We start from the raw sequence: 19,372 nt of genomic DNA, 5'->3' as shown, positions 1-19,372 counted from the left end.
CAATTTTTAAGTAAACCATATGTCTCACTTCATAGTTGATGTCATTTCTCTTTTTATTTGCATACTTTTCATTCTGGCTTGAGCTTTGTTTTTCTCGAATACGCACATCATAGTTTATAGAGAGAGGGGAGGGGAGTATAAAGAACCCAAACCACCGTCATGTTACTCCGGCCGGTCCTTTTTAGTCTACGTATAAGTTTTGTCCGAAGTCCAAATATCTCTATTTTAACCAAACTTATAGAAAAAAAAAATCAACATTCACAATACCAAACCATATGTCTCACTTCGTAGTTGATGTCATTTCTCTTTTTATTTGCATACTTTTTCATTCTGGCTTGAGCTTTTTTTTCTTTCTCCCATACGCACATCATACTTTATAGAGAGAGGGGAGGGGGGGGGGTATAAAGAACCCAAACCACCGTCGATGTTACTTTGTCCGGTTCTTTTTAGTCTGCATATAAGTTTTGTCCGGAGTCAAAATATCTCTATTTTGACCAAACTTATAGAAAAAATGTCAACATTCACAATGCCAAATCAATGTTGTTAGATTCATTGTGAAATGTAGTATCATAGTGTATATATTTGACGTAGATGTTGATATTTTTTAAATATAAATTTGGTCAAACTTTGCAAAGCTTGACATGATAATAATCTAATACGTGGAATAAAAAGGACAGGAGGGAGTACAAGGTAAAACTACCACACCGACAACAACCTGGCAATCTACCGCTAATCTACGTAGGATGTATCACTCTCGCCTCGCCCACCCTAGCAACATTTTGAAAAAGTTATCGAGGTCTCCTTTGATAAAATGGGCTTGTTGCCATGCTCTTCCTTCGGTCGCTAATCTCATGGCCACCGCCTCAAAAGAAGAAGATGCGCGGTCAAAGACAATCGCATTCATATGCTTCAAAAGCTTCCAAAATACTAGGGTGAAAAATGCCGGAAGCTCATTTAGCTTGTACCGCGGTTGTTGTTTCCACCCACAAGGCCCTCAGAGTGTTTTGTGTCGTTGATGTCCATTCTTGTTTGCCGAGAGCCGAGCACAACGCCCTCCATATGGTCCTGGCGAACACACATGTCAACGGGATGTGGTTGATAGTTCCCTCCTCTTGCTCGCAGAAAGGGCAGACGTCCTGATGTGGTAAGCCTCGTCTAGCGAGGCTATCTGAGGTCCAACATCGGTTCCTCATTGCAAGCCACATGAACAACTGACATTGTAGTGGGGCCTGTGATCTCCATGTGGAATCCGCGGTTGACACCACCTCTCTTTCTACGAACTTGGTAGCGTAAACGGATCTTACCGAGAACTGTCCATCCCCCTCCCAAGACCAAACAATGGTGTCTTTGACTCCTTCCAACTCAACTGCTCCCACCCATTAACAAACTGCCATTTAGTCCATAAGCACTGCCAAACCCAAGTCCGGGCTAACATCCTCCACCCATGTCCCTTGTGTCAGTGTCGCGTGTGCTGTTCGAGTGGCCTTGGCTCGATACGAGATGCAAGCGTAGAGCGCCGGGGCTAGCTCCTCAATTTGTGTCCCATCCAACCATCGATCCTCCCAAAACAGTGTTTCCTTCCCATTCCCAACAGTTGCCATGGTCACAGCGCTGAATAGCGCCAAGGAATCCTTTGGGGTGGCGATGGCGAACTCTCTCCAAGGTCTTTTGTGATCCACCCTTTGCAACCAAGCCCAATGGGTCTACATTGCTATGTTTAGCCATTTAAGGCTCGGAATGCCTAGACCTCCTGCCCATTTTAGCATGCACACGTCGTCCCAAGCGACGGAGCAGTTCCCACCATTGGCTTCGGTCTTGCCACACCACAGAAAACCCGTTATTATCTTGTTCATGGCCGCGATGGTCTTCATGGGGAGATCGAATGCAAGCATTGCGTGGAGAGGAACCGAGCAGACGACCACTCTTAGGCAAGGTGGCCGTGGCACCGCGATCTGACTCAAACAGGCCCCTGCACATGCCGGCCCAGGATAACTTCCCGGCATGCGCCAGACTCATGACACAATGCTCCAAACATGACTTTATTAATATAACGGACTTTACAACACGATTACAAGAGTATGTGGTGTAAATCTCTACGATAGAGCTGCCTGGCAGCGGAAGACTACATTGGCGGCTTGGATGGGCTTCACAGCTCATAGTACTGGCTGAGGCGACCATTTAGCTTATTCATCTTCTTCAAAATCTAGCCACATACAATGACAGGTAAGTACTTTGAATGAACTTGTAAGACATCTGAATATATAGCAATCAAACAAACCAGTAACAAAGCAACAACAACAATACTATCCAAGCAAGAATACAAATAAACTTATCGTGTGCAGTCTGAACAACATTGTGCCTTTCCCAAACTTGTCCATTACTAAATTAAAGTCAACTCAATCCAGGTGGTCATAACTCAACTCATATGGCCACAACTCATATGGCCTTATCTATTGTCGTAACCAATACCATCTTCTATCACTCCTTTCCATACATTGGCCTTATATTAAAGTTATCATAATCCAACATGGCCTAATAATTCATCTTAAATCACAACTTAAATACTTTTCTCAACTACCAAAACCATACTATTGCCAAACCCATGTTGTTACCCTTTCATTCGTAACCCCCCACCGCCAAAAGCCACCAGGAATCATGCACCCTTGCCACGGAGGGCCGCCCGCGGCACCCCTCGAGCCAAGCAAGAGGGGAGGATAGGCCCTGCAGCCGCCAGTATCACGCGGGCTTCGCTCGACGATGACCGCTGACGACATCGGGGAGGAAGGAAAATGCTAGTGGGGGACGAGGCTAGGGTTGCACCCATGCTGCTTGCAGAAGCAGCGTAGGCCCGAAGCATTTTTTTGTCAACTAGATGATGCCCCACAGCCATAATTTTATGAAAAAAGGCATAAATAGTTGCTAAAAATAATTAAATATAATAAAAATATAAGCTCTTGAAAATCAATAAAAAATGTGTCTAAAATAGGGGGAAAAACTTTTGAATCATAGTTAAAATGCCATTTTGAACAAACTATGAAGTATGACTAACATGCATGTATAATATGGAGCATTACATGCATAGACTAATGCAAAAAATAATTGTAATTTATAGGTTAAATGCATGGCTTGCTTATGTGGCCGACTTAAAATGCATGGCTTAGTGTGAGAGAAGACATAAATGCATGACTTAGTGTGAACGTTGAAGTGAACACTTTGCATGTTGAAAGAATTGGGATAGACTTTTTAAGAATATAGAATATGCAAAATTATCGTATTGTACACACCTCTGGAGTCTATCCACATGATTGGTCCCTCTCAAAACACACACGTTGTTCACTGTTTAGGTCATGAGTTGGCTGGCTTCAAGATAATTATTTAACCAAGTTCGCATATTATCATAGAATAAAAATTAATTCAAAGATTAAAAAATAAAAGTTCAAAAGGTGATTTTAACACTTCTTTATTATGTCAAGAAATGGTTTCAGAAAGAAACAATGTGCGTGACATTGGCAAAATATGATTTCAAGAATTTATTTCAAAAGGAAAGAATGTTCAATAATAATGATTTTAACTTGTCACTACAACTACCGTGGCTCTTGCCTGAATTGGCACGGTAGCGTTGCCAAGAAAGAATGTGTCACGGATCAAGATCACTCCACCGGAAATACCAAAGAAGAATCTGTGGCGGACCAAGACCACCCCCGGTGACACCAAAAAAAGAGGAAGAATGCACAGGGCCAAGAGTATCCCACCGCCGACACCAAAAAAGAAGAAAAATGTGTGGCGGACGAAGTTCAAGCTGCCAAATGTGTTGTCGGTCAAGTTCATCCCACCAGAGACACCACAAAGGAAGAATGCACTCGGAGCTCCACTCGCTATTCGACACACCCAAAAAGCTTTTCCGGCGGATTGTGCAGTGTACTCATATATACAAATTATAAAGTCATTTCTAATATCTAGAGTACTAGCTATGGTCACAGGTCAAGTATCCATCACAGTACGCCCAACACAAAAACATCTAGTAGCCTGGCATCCCTTTTCTGGCAGCAAGTTCATGAGACAGTAGGATCTGTACAAAGAATAACATCAACATGAGTGCCAAATAATGACGCCTCTATCGAGGCCAATGTTTTGTATCCATATAACTGAGGGAGCAAAATGCAAGCAGTATTTAATCCACATTCTTTGCAACATGTCACACAACACAAAATTCATGCCCAGAATCCTATGGGTTGGCAAACCTACAAGCACAAACATGGATCTCTTAGCCCAAAATAATCCTAAAATTTACAAGACTACACACAACCTAACATGGATGCTTTGGTAAAGAAAGCATGGATGAACTCTGTTCTCAACAATTAACTTTTGCTGGCCACCAGCCATTTACCAGAACCTCTTTTATTTCTTATACTGAAATACATGCAGCCCTCTTGCATGGTTTGAAAAAAGTTTTAACGGTCAAATTAAGGACTTCAAGGGGCTGTATTAGAGAGCTCATTATGGGTAAGTTTAATGTGAGGAGACGCGTCATGAACATAAAAGATAGCACATGTTCATGCAGAGTGTGTCAAGTTTCTGGGAAGCCATGCCTTCATGAATTGGCCTTCATCTGCTCAATCAGGGGAGCTGAGATCCAAGCACATGTGGATAATTTTTACAGCATTGAGAAGTTTAGGGCAACATATGCTGGGTCAGCACCATCCATGACAGATTCACAAATAAGACACAATTGAGTGAAAGTCGACTTGGGTTGCAAAGTACACTCACCTTCTCCAAGGACTCTAGACGGACCTAAGAAGCAGAGAATTAGGAGATTTTTCTTGAACCTGGTAGAAAGGTGGTCAGTGCAAAATATGTAAAGGAGTGGGCCATACAAAGAAAACATGCAATGAGCCCGAACCCGAACAGGAACTCTTATGATCTTATCTGATGTTGGTGAAGACCCAACATCAAACTAATGTTTTCCCTCGTGTTAATTTGTTTTACATATCATTGCTTCTTACTCGGTACTATGTTTTATCTTATGGATCGTTGCACAAGAACTTGTCAACTGTATTTTGTGCTGAGAACTTGTATTTTGTGAACTTGTGTGTGAAGAATTATGGAGCTTTTATTGTCAACTTCAAGTTGCATGTTTGAACATTGAAATATTTGGTGAACCAGATGCTCAACACAACATGGAACTTTTATTGCCAATCTGATGCTTTATATTGTGTGAACTCGTAGATTTCTAGTTGTTCCAACCTAAAGTCATGCTCAATTTTTTGGTAAAATGTGTAGATGTCATGCTCAAGTTTTTGGTAAAAACTGATCCTTTCTGGACATGTCAACATGATGGTCATCATGCTCAAGTTTTTGGTAAAAACTGATCCTTTCTGGACATGTCAACATCATGGTCATCATGCTCAAGTTTTTGGTAACAGACTTAGCTACCTGAAATAGAAAAACACCGCATTGCAGCAAATTGTGCAAGCTGCAGCATATACATTGCAGACATGGAACAGGACTGGGCGGAGCAACCTGCAGTTCACAGTGACTAGAACAGGCGAATGGGGAGGCACAACTGCAGCTCCTCCCCGTGACGACTCGAACATTGGGAGGCAGCGAAGGTAGTTGGAGCCCATGGGCTGTCATGAGCATGAGTCCAAGTCAGCAGGCAGGGGAGAAACTGTGCAGTTCATCGCTGCGGACTGTAGGATGCGGGGAGCTAACTGAGGAAATAGCACAAGTAGTGGCGGCAAGTCGCCGGGATAGAAGAAGTCAGGCAGAGGCGGTTGGAGGCTGGGTGCAGACTGTGTGGGGGAGAAGCGGATTGGGGTTTTCTGCTAGGGATTTGAGATAGCTAGATGTGTGGTAAGAGGCTGGGGCAAATTTGATCTCTACAGGTAAGGATCCTATCTACAGGCATACGAAGCGAAATACGAGAGGCTATTCACCGGTACTAGTGTGGAATCGGGCATAACAACATATTTCAAAGTATAGGGGAAGTTGCGGTGGCATTTTTTATAATCGTTTTTCTGCAGTGGCATTTTTTTATCTCTAGAAATTCGGAGAGGAATAAATCAAATTAACCCCCAAGATAATTTTTAGATGGGACTAGGTTAAAATAGGAGATGTGTACCTCTTGCAATAACTTCTCCAAGATCTGATACACTTACAGTCAACTCTCCAATCCTTCGCTGTTTTTTAAGCGTGTGAAAAACCCCAACCTATGGAGTCAGCATAACACATTTGTTAGTGCTAGCATTTTAGTAATAAGATTAGGATCAATCAAGAACTGAACTTACAGAAATATGAACTTCAATAAGGTCATTATAATTGTCTGAAAGGCCCTTGCATGTGTTCATCAACCTATTCTCCAACTGACAATTGCAGAAAAAACACAGAATCAAGAGCATGAAGTTACCCAATGTCACGCAGATGTAACTTATTGTCACTTCATTAGAAACCTACAAATATCTAATGCACTCACCTCAACAGTATTAGAAATGGGCTCTCCATTGAAACACTCAACAATATCACCTCTTTCGATTCCAAATTTATCAGCAGGAGATCCTTTCAAGACCTAAGGTTCAATTGGCAATAATTAACCACTATACACATGAGAAAGTAAGTACATTCAGGAAGGCACTCTATATACCTCTTGAACAACAAGACCATCATCAATGTGGCACATGCGCCATATCTTGTCAACATGAGCAGGCTCTAGAAGCTTGATGGCCTCAAACGTCATTCCAAGTTGGGGCCGGGGGATGCGCCTATACCAAACCAAATAATCATTAAAATCTTTATAACATGGTATACACAAGCAAGTTATACTTTCTGAATGAGCCATCTTCAGCGGAATCCAACTTCTTTCTAGCATGTTGCAAAAGAACCCAATAGTAAGCAATATGTCAATTCGAATAGAGTTCAACGGGAATGATACATTAGTAAGAGTTGAAAAAGACTCAAAAAGGATCTTCCATGATGTTATGTTAAAAAAATTTAACATATTTCGATATAAATTGGACGCCTATCACAATTGATCTCTATTAAATTCAGTTTGCACTTGAGCTGTAAACGATCACTACTAGGGAAAACCCTAGTAGTAGCGCGGGGTAATTGCTAGCAGTAGCGCGGGGGGCTGCGCTACTGCTAGGGCACTACAGATAACTTTTAGCAGTAGCGCTGGTGGTACCCGCGCTACTGCTACTTCTAGTAGTAATAGCGCGGTTGCCACCCGCGCTACTACTACTTAGTTGTAGCGCGGGTCAGAGCCCCGCGCTACTACTAACTAATTCAGAATTAAAAAAATTAATTGCAGCCATGGCGGCTGCTTCTGCTCGGCGTCATCGTCCTCTCCATTCATGGCTGCTACTGGTCCTGGTGGGGATGAAGTTGTTCATGGTGATGGTGCTTCCCCACCCAACTTGTGCCCGCAGCTCTCGTCTACTGCTGCTACAAAAGAAGAGAAATTTATTAGAAAGAGGAAGAGAGAGATAGAGAGCAGTAGGAGGAGGAACTCACCGGTGGCCGCCGGAGTTGGTGCCGACGCCTGAAACCCTAGATGAATCTCGGTGACCTGCCGCTGCTTGTCGTGGGACCCTTGACCCGGTGAGGAGGTGCAAGTGGTTGCATCCATGGCGGATCTGGCCGCCGCCATGTGGATGACGCTCTGCTGGTTTCTCTCTCCTTCCAATAGCGGAGAAGGAGGATGGAGGGGTAGGGGAGGGGTCTGCGAGAGGAGGTCGCCAGATTTGGAGTGGCGCCGAGGTGCGAGGCCGGCAGTGGTGGTGGGCGAGGAAGGGAATGGCGAGTGGGAGGAGAAGGGGAATCAGAAGAGTGTGGGTTTGGATTTGGGCCTCCGCACGCTATGTGTACATATGTCTGTCGATGGTAGTAGCGCGGTTTTATAGCCCTCGCTACTACTATGGCATGTCCCGGGTGGGCACAGTAGAGACCACTTAGTAGTAGCGAGGGTTATAAACCCACGCTACTACTATCAACTTAGTAGTAGCGTGGGTTTATACCCCTCGCTGCTACTATGGCATGTTTCGGGGGGGGCACAGCAGAGACCACTTAGTAGTAGCGAGGGTTATAAACCCCCGCTACTACTATCAACTTAGTAGTAGCGAGGGCTATAAACCCGCACTACTAGTAAGTAGCAGCAGCGAGGGGTATAAACCCACGCTACTAGTAAGCGTCTGTCTATAAGTTTTTCCCTAGTAGTGGATAGTAAAGACATGTAGAGTATATGGTAAGGTAATCATCTTCTTTCCAACAAGTGGTTGGCATAATGAATTGTTTTGAAGTCTCAACATGCCCAGCTAGACCATCATTGATAAATTATTACTTGTAGCTATTTGTTCAAACATAACAATATATACATGACTTACTGCACCTATTTACTCAAACATAGTTTATGATTACTAGTAAGCTTGCACGTGCAACGCACGTTTTTACTAATGCTCGTTTTGAAGATCGAAAATAGTTTCATGCCAACGGGATACATCTATTTCTAACTAAAAACACAACAGTTTTAATTACATAAGTTTGCACGTGCAACACACAATAAAAGCTCAGCAAGAAATTTTCTCCGCCCCTTCTAAATATACGTGAACCAAATAAGCTACTAATCTTCTTTTAAATTAGACCAATGCTCCCTTGATCAATTGAAATTTCATAAATTTGGTACATTGAATAACTACTGAGGGAACATAAAAAGACTTATTACATATCTTTTCTAAATATAAAATGTATATCTTGATCAAAGTCTTCTATGTTGTAATTCAGCTTCATGTGCATATAATTCCTAATGCTAGCAATAATGGACATTAAGATATGGTCAATCCAAACATCAAGAAATGACAAAGTGGAGTAGAGCTACCACAACCAAAAGTGATGATGGCATCTTAATTCGAAATATGAAATTAAAATGTCATGTAAATTTAAATTAGCATAGCTCACACGCAGCAAAATTTAAGGTGTCTGTGCAAAATATTTGGATGGCAACAAATGTAACACAAAATGATAGATTCCGCAAAATCTGCTCCCTGTAGCTTCGTTGAGGATGGGGACGGCGAGGATTCACGTGTTAGATGTTGGATCCGTGCTCGGGTGGCCGGACCATTGCTGGGGTGGCCGGACCATTGCCGGAGGGGCGAGCGGGATAGGGGAACCTGTACATGTTTCTATACATTCAGTTCAGTCTGGTTATAGCAAGTGCAGTTCATTCTGTTCAGAGTTAAACATGGAAGGCATGTGCATTTGGAACAAGACCTTCCTTAGTAACAGTGTTCATCAATTAAAGCATGCGTTTGAAACAAAAACTAAATAAGAAACATCTATCAAATTTAGATCCGTGTATCCACTAAGTCCTAAAATCATGCAAAGCACTATCACCAACAGACGGTAACATTTCATACAGTTCTTCATTCTTCAATCTGTATGTGTGGGCTCGTGGTTGGCCGTACCTGCACACAAGGTAACCTATAATCAATACGCCTCGAGTGCAACTCAGCAAGCAAGTGCATGCATCTCGTACATATGCAGACATCGCATAAACAGAGTGCAAGGCCATGATTTGCAAACTGTAGTCGCTAGCTAGCAGGTAGCAGCATGCACGAAGAAGCTAGCTAGCTTGTGCTCCAGTCTTCGGTTTCTATTTTCATAATGGTAACAAAATGCATCAATTTCAGGGCTCAAATCAACACAAACAGCAGAAAATTCAATGGAGACAAACACTCCAATCCATCCTGATATCCCCTAGATATGAACCAACGATCCATCAAACGTAGGTTAATTTAACATGTATGATGTTACTGTAGATCTATTACCTGCTTGGCCTTGGATTCAGCTTGTAAGATCTCCAGCACCTCCCTGTCAGGGTTGACCCTGTACTGCGCTTACACATTCATCTCCATGGACTCCAGCAGAGGGATCAGAGCTTCACTTGCTCACTGAAGAATTCAATGTCTTGATATATACGTGTACCGGTGCTGTTCCAGAGGCCCTTGTGATGGCGTTTGCTCCCGCCTTGCGGAGGACGCCATGCGCGCACCATGGAGACCGGAAGGACCTCCGTCGCCACAGCGGCAAGCGGCGCCTGAGCTCTCTTGGCCGGCATCAAGGAGGCGATGCGACGAATGACGCCCTCCGGCGTGGCTGCCAGCGGACACGACCACTCCCGGGGGCAGCTGGTCCTCATACACGGCCACGGCATCTCCCGGCGGGCGGCGCTACATGCCCCAACGGCGCCCTCCGGTGTGAAGCGGCCGCCGACCCGGCAGGACGTCCTAGCGGTGGAGGCGTTTTGCCAAGACTGATTGTATCGAGATCGAGGGGACGTGATTTGAGTGGGATTAGTTTTCGGGGGAGAACGTGCGTGATGCGTGCGTGCATTGGATTAGTGGCTAGTTAGCGGGAGGCATCGGTTTTGTTTTTTGTGTTTTCCTTTGAAAGAGGCAGTAGAGGATAGTGGACAGGCTAATCGCATGGTGGATAATTAAAGCATAAAACACGTTTAGTACGTTGGAGCAATGTAGACCGTCAGATCACACGATTTGATGGATAGGATGAATGGGTTCTCCGCCCTTTCGTGCTTTTATAGGGGTAGTAGATTAAATTGCATGAGAGAGAAAATAGAGAGAAGCGCACCCATATTTCTTCCACAAATCCACACAACTGAGCAAAATAGAAGAAGGTTTGAAAGACCCCCTCGAGCTAATGTTGAACATTCCAACAATTTTTCCATCCAAGCTAATGACTAGCCCTCCGCTGTCATACTACAACATAGAAAAATAGTCATAACATATTGCAATATACAACATTAAACAATTATGCAATCTCGTGACAATAAATATTACCTCATCGTCGTCGTTATCATCATCTGCACAATCAAAGTACATGTAATGATACCGCTCATCAATATCTGGATTCTGATATGCAGCTCTACCATAAGTTATCCGTAGATCTAACATATTGTCTCTTCCTAGCCAAAGAACTTCTTCAGCAAATGTCACTTCTTCACTGAAAGACGGCAACTGGATAGGCTGGTCCACTTTAACCCGCACAAAAGCAAGATCATAGTGTGTCTGGTAGTACAGCAGCTGACCCTTTTCACTAGTGCCATCTAGTAAATGAACAGTGACCTAAAAACGTTGGAGAAAGAATCAGATTACATTCTGAGTAATGCCTACAAAAAAAATCTAGATGTACATAAATGTTTTTAATCAAACATATTTGTTGCTTCTTTGTGTTACTAGAGAAGTCCAATAGCAAAAGAAATGCAATTTCACACTAACTATCTTACATCAAGTAATTATTAATGTGATTTGGAATCAACTAAAATGAAAAAAATACTCATAGAAGTTAAAAGAGAGAACATTGGCTCACATCAGCATTGGAAGTATACTCTTCTCCGCCTAACCACACATTGACAGGAGAATCCTTTGTGCGAATCAGATGTGCAGTTGTCAAAACAACACAGGTTTTGCTCCTCATCCCAATCAATCAATAAACCAGAGCACCGCTTTAGAGGCTTGCTACCTATATCTATCCAGATGAATGCAAAATATACATCAAGTTGCAGGACAATCTATCTATCTATTATATTACTGAAGTAGTAGAAAATGAATGGCCATGGTTAACTAGACATACACATCAGAAAAATAACAACAGGGATTAATAGTATATACATCAATTTGTGGGACGATCAATCAATCTATCAGTTATATTATTGTTAAAGTAGTAGAAAAGCAATGGCTAGTGTTAACTAATTAGACATACATGACAAAATAAATTAAACAGGGTTAATAGCGTCATATATATAGTAAGAAAAGAAAGAGACATTCAAACAATATATTTAGACCGATACGGATTCAACATGTACACATCTAGGCAACTACAAGTAGCCAATTACAGAAGGAGATGAACTTGCACAGGTAAATAAATGCTCCCTCCGTCCGTAAAAACTTCTCCCTCAAATAAATGTACCTAACACCAAGTTAGTGCTAGATACATCCATTTGAAGGACAAGCTTGTGACAAGCTTTTTCGGATGGAGGGAGTAAGTAGAGTTCTAAAGCAAATGCAATAATAGTATATAAGATAGGGATAAGAATAGTAAGAAAAAGAAATTTACTCGCAACAGGGTATATACATACATATTTTGTACTCCCTATATTTTTATTTACTCCGCATATTAGCTTTTACCTAAGTCAAATTTTATAAAGTTTGACCAAGTTTATAAAAAACAATCTAAACTTTCAAAATAACAAATACATATGTACGCATATAAAGCCACCTGTCAGAGATTTACAAAAAAAAATGCCCACAAAAAAAGAGATAGTCACATAAATTCCACACCGGCAATCAATGCAATAGAAGCTAGCTCAGTTGGCTGGTTGAATGGATGAACAAGCCCACCACCATAGTTTAACTCCTCATGCATGCAAATTTAGGTTCTATTTATAGAGTAGAGTCTCTCTTATAGTTTTCCTTCAAAAAATGTATTTCTTATAAGGTGAAATGTCATGTGGGGCGCTGCGGACAGGCGCGGGTCGCGCGCCCAGGGGCAACAGCCGACGGCCACAGCTGGCGAGGCATGATCGGGACAAGGAGTCCTGATCCTACGTTGGTTCCTAGAGTCCAGGAATAGTAAGTTTCCTAGTTTGTTAGGAGTCCAGGAGTAGTTAGTTTCCTAGTTTGTTAGAAGCCCATAAGGCCTTTATATATCCTGTAATCTGCACCCTTGGACGCAGGCAATAAATCATTATCTCCTACCTCCTCCTCTACTCCTAATCTATTCTCCTGCACCATTGAGCAGTTAGGCAAAAACCCTAGCGCTCCTATCAACCGAGACTACGAACTACGTAGTCGAGGTCCTGCTGTCTTGGGCACCGAGGTCCTTGACAACTTGGTATCAGGTTCCAGGCGATCCTCTTCCCCGTCCGCGCTCCATCCGCAGCCCGCCGCCACCCCTGCGTCCGCGCCAAGCACACCTCCATCGCCACCATCCGCCGCCGCCTCGGTCACTTCCGGCATGGCAGAACCAACCACCGCTGATCTGGCCACGATGATCGAGGCCTTGACTGCAACGGTGGCGTCCCTGCAGACGTCCGTCGCCGCGCTCCAGAAGGACAAGTCTACCTCCTCGTCGAGCACTGCCGGCGCCCACGATGGGCAGCACCACAATGATCGCCCGCCCCGGTTTCAGAAGATGGACTTCCCCAAGTTCGACGGCAAGTCAGATCCGCTCGCTTTCCTCAACAGATGCGAGTCCTTCTTCCATCAACAACGGATCGCCGAGGAGGAAAAAGTCTGGATGGCGTCCTACAACCTTGAGGGTTCTGCCCAGCTGTGGTACATGCAGGTCCAGCGTGACGAGGGCACTCCGCCGTGGCGCCGCTTCTCCGAGCTGCTCAACCTCCGCTTCGGGCCACCTCTACGCGCTAACCCGCTGGGCGAACTAATGGCGTGCAAGCGCACAACGTCCGTAGTCGACTTCCAGGAGCGGTTTGAGGCGCTCCTCCCCCGGGCAGGCATCTTATCAGAGACACAGAAGGTTCAGATCTTCACCGCGGGACTCCAGCCACCCCTCAGCCTCGACGTGGAAATCCACAACCCGCAGTCCCTCGCCGTCGCCATGAGCCTCGCCCGCAAGTTGGAGCTGCGCGACCAGTGCGCGCTCACCTCCGCACCACCGGTGCGTTTTCAGCAGAAGGGCATCCTGCCGGCGCCCGTACCACGCCTCGCGCCCCCCGTACCGGCTCTACCAGCCGCACCCCCTGCACCTAGTCTGCCGGAAGGGCGCCCAATCAAACGCCTGTCACAGACAGAGATGGAGGAACGCCGTCGCCTGGGCCTATGCTTCAATTGTAATGAGAAGTTTGGCAGGGGCCACAACCGCGTCTGCCAGCGCATCTTCCTCCTCGACCTGGCGCCGGACGACGACGACGATGACACGGCCTCCGCCGCCGCTGATGCCTCGCCGGCCGACCCTCGGATCTCGCTCCACGCGATCTCCGGCGTGCGCACGAGCGAGACCATGCAGATGCATGTCACCCTCGGGGGTGTCTCCCTCCTCGCCCTGATCGACTCAGGCTCCACCCACAACTTCATCGCTGAGGAGGCGGCCGCTCGTGCTACACTGCCATCCCCCACCACCGAGAAGATGCGTGTCACGGTGGCCAACGGCGAGCGTGTTCCGTGCCAGGGCGCATACCGCGCCGTCTCCTTCCGCATCGACCAGGAGGCGTTCTCGGAGGATTTTCTCGCCTTGCCGCTCGCAGGCTACGACGTCATCTTGGGCACGCAATGGCTGGCGACGCTTGGACCGATCCTGTGGGATTTCCGCGCCCTCTCCATGACGTTCTGGCGGAGGGGCCATCGGGTCTGCTGGCGCGGCCTTGCCGGACCGGACGGGCCAGCCCTGCAATCATGCAATGGCCGCGATTTCCTCGACGCCATCCTCACCGAGTTTGACGGCATCTTCGCCCAACCCTCCGGCGTACCACCACTCCGCAGCCGCGACCACGGCATCACCCTGCTGCCAGGCTCCGCCCCGGTGGCCGTCCGTCCGTATCGCTACCCGGCCGCGCACAAGGACGAGCTGGAGCGTCAGTGCGCCGCCATGCTCGCCCAGGGCATCATCCGAGCAAGTCGTTCCGCATTCTCATCGCCGGTACTGCTGGTCCGCAAGCCCGACGGGTCCTGGCGCTTCTGCATCGACTACCGCGCCCTGAACGCCATCACCATCAAGGATGCGTTTCCAATTCCGGTGGTGGACGAACTCCTCGACGAGCTCTGGCACGCTCGTTTCTTCACCAAGCTCGACTTACGCTCCGGCTACCACCAGGTGCGGATGCGTGCGGAGGACATCCCAAAGACTGCCTTCCGTACCCACGACGGCCTCTACGAGTTCCTGGTGATGTCGTTCGGCCTCTGCAACGCGCCGGCGACGTTCCAGGCACTCATGAACGATCTGCTGCGGCCGTACCTGCATCGTTTCGTTCTCGTCTTCTTCGACGACATCCTCATATTCAGCGAGTCGTGGGCCGATCATCTTCGCCATGTGCGCACCATCTTTACCGTACTGCGCCAGCACCGGCTCTTCGTCAAGAGGTCCAAATGCTCGTTCGCCGTCGAGTCGATCTCCTACCTGGGTCACACCATCTCCGCGGCCGGAGTGGCCATGGATCCGGAAAAAGTGCAGGCCGTGGCCGACTGGCCGCAGCCTCGCTCGGCGCGCGCGGTCCGGGGGTTTCTCGGTCTTGCAGGGTACTACCGCAAGTTTGTCAAGGAGTTTGGCGTGGTCGCCGCGCCCCTGACGGCCCTGTTTCGCAAGGACGGCTTCTCATGGTCGCCGGAGGCGGCAACAGCTTTTACCGCCCTCAAGACGGCGGTCACCACGGCTCCCGTGCTCGCATTGCCCGATTTCACACGGCCGGGCGATACACGGGGGCTCCGATGGCTTCCCTGGGCCAAGTACATATACAACACCGCCTACCAGACATCAACCCAAGAAACTCCGTTCAAGCTTGTGTATGGCCGTGACCCTCCCACTATTCGCTCTTACGAGCCGGGCGATACACGGGTGGCCGCAGTGGCCAGGAGCATGGCGGAGCGCGACGAGTTACTCGCAGACGTCCGCTATCGTCTACAGCAGGCACAAGCGGTCTACAAGTCCTACTACGACAGACGCCATCGGGACATTCGGCATGACGTGGGCGATTGGGTCTGGCTTCGTCTTCGCCAGCGTGCCGCGTCCTCTCCCAACCTGCCAACCAGGGGCAAGCTCAAGCCACGCTTCTATGGGTCGTACCGCATTTCAGAGGTCGTCAACGACGTGGCCTACCGCCTTGAGCTTCCGGCACGCTCGCGCCTCCATGACGTGTTCCACGTGGGCCTCCTCAAGAAGTTCTTCGGCACGCCTCCAACTGCACCACCGGGATTGCCTCCGATCCACAACGGGGCGGCTGTTCCAGAACCGGAGCGCGTGACTCGTGCACGACTAGCACGCGGCGTTCGCCAGCTGCTCGTCCACTGGAAGGGTGAAGCAGCATCATCAGCTACATGGGAGGATCTTCACAGTTTTGTCGAGCGCTACCCCGCTTTTCAGCTCGAGGACGAGCTGCTCGTCGAGGGGGGGAGAGATGTCATGTGGGGCGCTGCGGACAGGCGCGGGTCGCGCGCCCAGGGGCAGCAGCCGACGGCCACAGCTGGCGAGGCATGATCGGGACAAGGAGTCCTGATCCTACGTTGGTTCCTAGAGTCCAGGAATAGTTAGTTTCCTAGTTTGTTAGGAGTCGAGGAGTAGTTAGTTTCCTAGTTTGTTAGAAGCCCATAAGGCCTTTATATATCCTGTAATCTGCACCCTTGGACGCAGGCAATAAATCATTATCTCCTACCTCCTCCTCTACTCCTAATCTATTCTCCTGCACCATTGAGCAGTTAGGCAAAAACCCTAGCGCTCCTATCAACCGAGACTACGAACTACGTAGTCGAGGTCCTGCTGTCTTGGGCACCGAGGTCCTTGACATGAAACAAATTGGAATAAGAGGCATAAGAAAATCAGCAAATTTGATTTTTCATACATACTCCACACAAAATTTATTACAATACTAACTTTCGGAATCAACTTATAAAAGACGGTCGGATTTATATATGAAATGCAACAAAAAAGAGATGTGGAATAAAACTATATTTAATTAAATTAGCAAACCACTTCATGTTTGATAAGAAGTTAAAAACAGGAGGAAATAGAAAGTAGAATGGTCAAATGATGTTTTAGTTTTAGCATCTTTCAACGAAAGATAACTATACTTAGATGAGCGTGTGGAAGGAACTAGACTCATGATATGGCACTAACGAAAAATACAGTTGCCGTACAACCATAATGTGGCCGATCATGGAACACAAATAGAGAACACAAGGTTTATGCCTGACCCATCGATGTTCACATTTTAGTACCAGTTGGCAAATCATCTCTGAAAAAAGGATATTGGTCAGAAGATGGAATGCCGAAGGACTTGCGGAAACTTTAATACGTCATAATAATCTTTTCTTAAGACCTAGTGTTTATTTTATGTTCTATTCAATTGACATAACACTGTTAATGTAGCGGTAAATTAAATGGACAACAGTTGCACACGGGGTAAGCAAAAAAACTAATAGTCACCCCATTTATAAATGCATATTGTTTTGGACATTTGCATGGCCTCCAACAGATGTTTGATTTTCACATGTATGTATATACAACAACGACGACGACTATCAGTCCCAAACAAGTTGGATTTTCATATTATATGTTGGTAAAAATATTTATAAAAAAGAACATTACGCCTATCTTCATATTTTTATTTTATTTTGGTTTGACAATCTCTTTTGCCTGGCTCTGCTAATCAGAATCGTCAACATGTTCCGAGTGAATTGCAAGAAACCACCACATTTGGGACTTATCTTGCAGAAAACAACGTGGTCGCTAATCATTTGCAAAAGCCACCGCGGATTCAGTAACAGTTTTGCAGATTGCACTGAACATGTCATTTGGCTCGGTTGAGGGCGTTTCCGACATGTGGGGCCCAATATGCGTGACATGGCGTAACGGACGCGCTGACGGCGCCGTTTGCTTAAGACAGACGCGGTCGGGTCGCCAGAGACAGACCGCCCGCGCCCGACTACATCTCGCTCGATTTCTCTGCTCTCACGCTCGCTCGCTCCCCTCCCATTTGCTCCTCTCCTCTCCGGTCACCGCCGGCCGCCGTCCGCCATGGTGTCCTGGACCGACAGTGAGAGCACAGACGGCTCTGCCGCGCAGTACATCTCCTCCGACGACTCCCCTGTCAACGTCAGAACATTCTATTCCTCATTTCTGTTCTAGGGTTTGTAGGGTTGAACATTTGCTCGATTTGAACACGTTTTTGTTGGATTTCTCAGATCCCAGCTACAATTGATGAGCCGTCGTTCGAGGGTCTTGCTGACGACTTGAATGTGATTTATGAGCATGGGAATCCAGGGAGGAAGTATGTTGCATTTGAGGGGATAAGCACTGGTAGGAGGTTCATTGCTTGTGCCACTGAAGTAAGTTTTAAGTTGTGTTTGCAGCATTCCAATTCTTGTTCTAGGGTTTGTAGTAAATGTTCCTGTTCTAGGGTTCATAGTTACTGTTCATGTTCTAGGGTTCATAGTTACTGCTCATGTTCTAGGGTTTATAGTTACTGAATTTAGTTCTAGGATTCATAGGTAGTGTTCTTAGTTGTAGTTTTCATAATTATTCATCATTAAATGAATGTGATTCTGGTACATTAACAGAATCAGCTATTTAACTGAATCTGTAAGTAATATCTGTATTTTTGAACTGATTTTTTCTATTGTAGGGTGTTGCAAATTGTGGATTAGTGTAGTGGGTAGATGAGCATTGGCCAGAGCATCTGCAGAATGCTATTCATAAGCTCTGGCTTATGTATGAGCATAGCCAGCATGAAAACAGGATGACATGTATGGAGCATGCAAGCACTGTACACAATCTCACACAGCAGAAAAAAGAGTTGCAGGAGACATATGAGAAGCTTGTTGAAGATGTGAACAACCTCTTGGATTATAAGAATAGCCAGCCTGAGGTAAACCAGAAGAATGATGCTGACAACATTTCAGTTAGTGTGGAAAGCAGCATGACAAAGGATGCTGAGATAAAAAAATTAAAGGCTGTTGTTGACCAGTTAAAGCAAATTCATGTAGCTCAAGCCACTGTCATTAGGAATTTGAAGTTCAACCATCTTAAGGAGAAGGAAAAGTTGAGCTCTGATAAGAGGACTTTGGAGATTTGCTATGCTGACCTGAAGAAAGAGAAGGATGACCTAAAGAAAGAGAAGGATAAGCTGGATTGTTGCATTGCTGAGCTGATGAAAGTGAAGGAGAAGTTGACCATGGAGAAGAGTACTCTTGCTTCCTGCATTGTTGAGCTCAAGACAGCAGGTGATAGCAACAAGAGGAAGCTTCACCAGATTAAGGCTATTTGTGATGAGGACTAATTTGTGTTGCTGTCTGACCATGTGTGTCAATGATGTCTTTTGTAGTAGCTATGGAGGAAAGCTTGTAATGTGTTAAGCTTTATTGTGGTGAACTCTATTATGTCTGTAGCAATGAACCTTGGATTGTATGTTGTTTGTGAGTGTACTATGTTTGTGATGAATTATCAGCTTTTATTAAGTTCAGTTTGTGATGAATTAATAGCTTGGATTATAGCAAGTAGATAGTGAACATAGATAGCAAATTCATAGTGCATAGATAGTCTGACATAGATAGTGGCATACTAACATAGATAATAGCTGCATAGATAGTCTGACATAGATAGTGGCATACTAACATAGATAGTAGCTGCATAGATAGTC

The 19,372-nt window shown here is 45.9% G+C and overlaps 1 protein-coding gene across 1 annotated transcript; it reads left to right on the top strand.

Annotated features, from left to right (window-relative positions):
• The first annotated feature begins 12,793 nt into the window (after positions 1-12,793).
• LOC119283390 lies at positions 12,794-16,215 on the top strand. Its single transcript, XM_037562954.1, has one exon. The coding sequence runs from the start codon at positions 13,024-13,026 to the stop codon at positions 16,213-16,215; it is 3,192 nt and encodes a 1,063-aa protein (XP_037418851.1). The 5' UTR covers positions 12,794-13,023.
• Positions 16,216-19,372: the final 3,157 nt, after the last annotated feature.

This window comes from Triticum dicoccoides, chromosome 4A (genome assembly GCF_002162155.2).
Source record: "Triticum dicoccoides isolate Atlit2015 ecotype Zavitan chromosome 4A, WEW_v2.0, whole genome shotgun sequence".
NCBI classification, from domain to species: Eukaryota; Viridiplantae; Streptophyta; class Magnoliopsida; order Poales; family Poaceae; genus Triticum; species Triticum dicoccoides.
The sequence above is the reverse complement of the archived record's forward strand: the minus strand, read 5'-3'. Positions and strand labels throughout refer to the sequence as shown.

Bases quoted from the DNA above. Each gene is read 5' to 3' on its own strand.
- LOC119283390 (XM_037562954.1), top strand. From the start codon at position 13,024: ATGGCAGAACCAACCACCGCTGATCTGGCCACGATGATCGAGGCCTTG.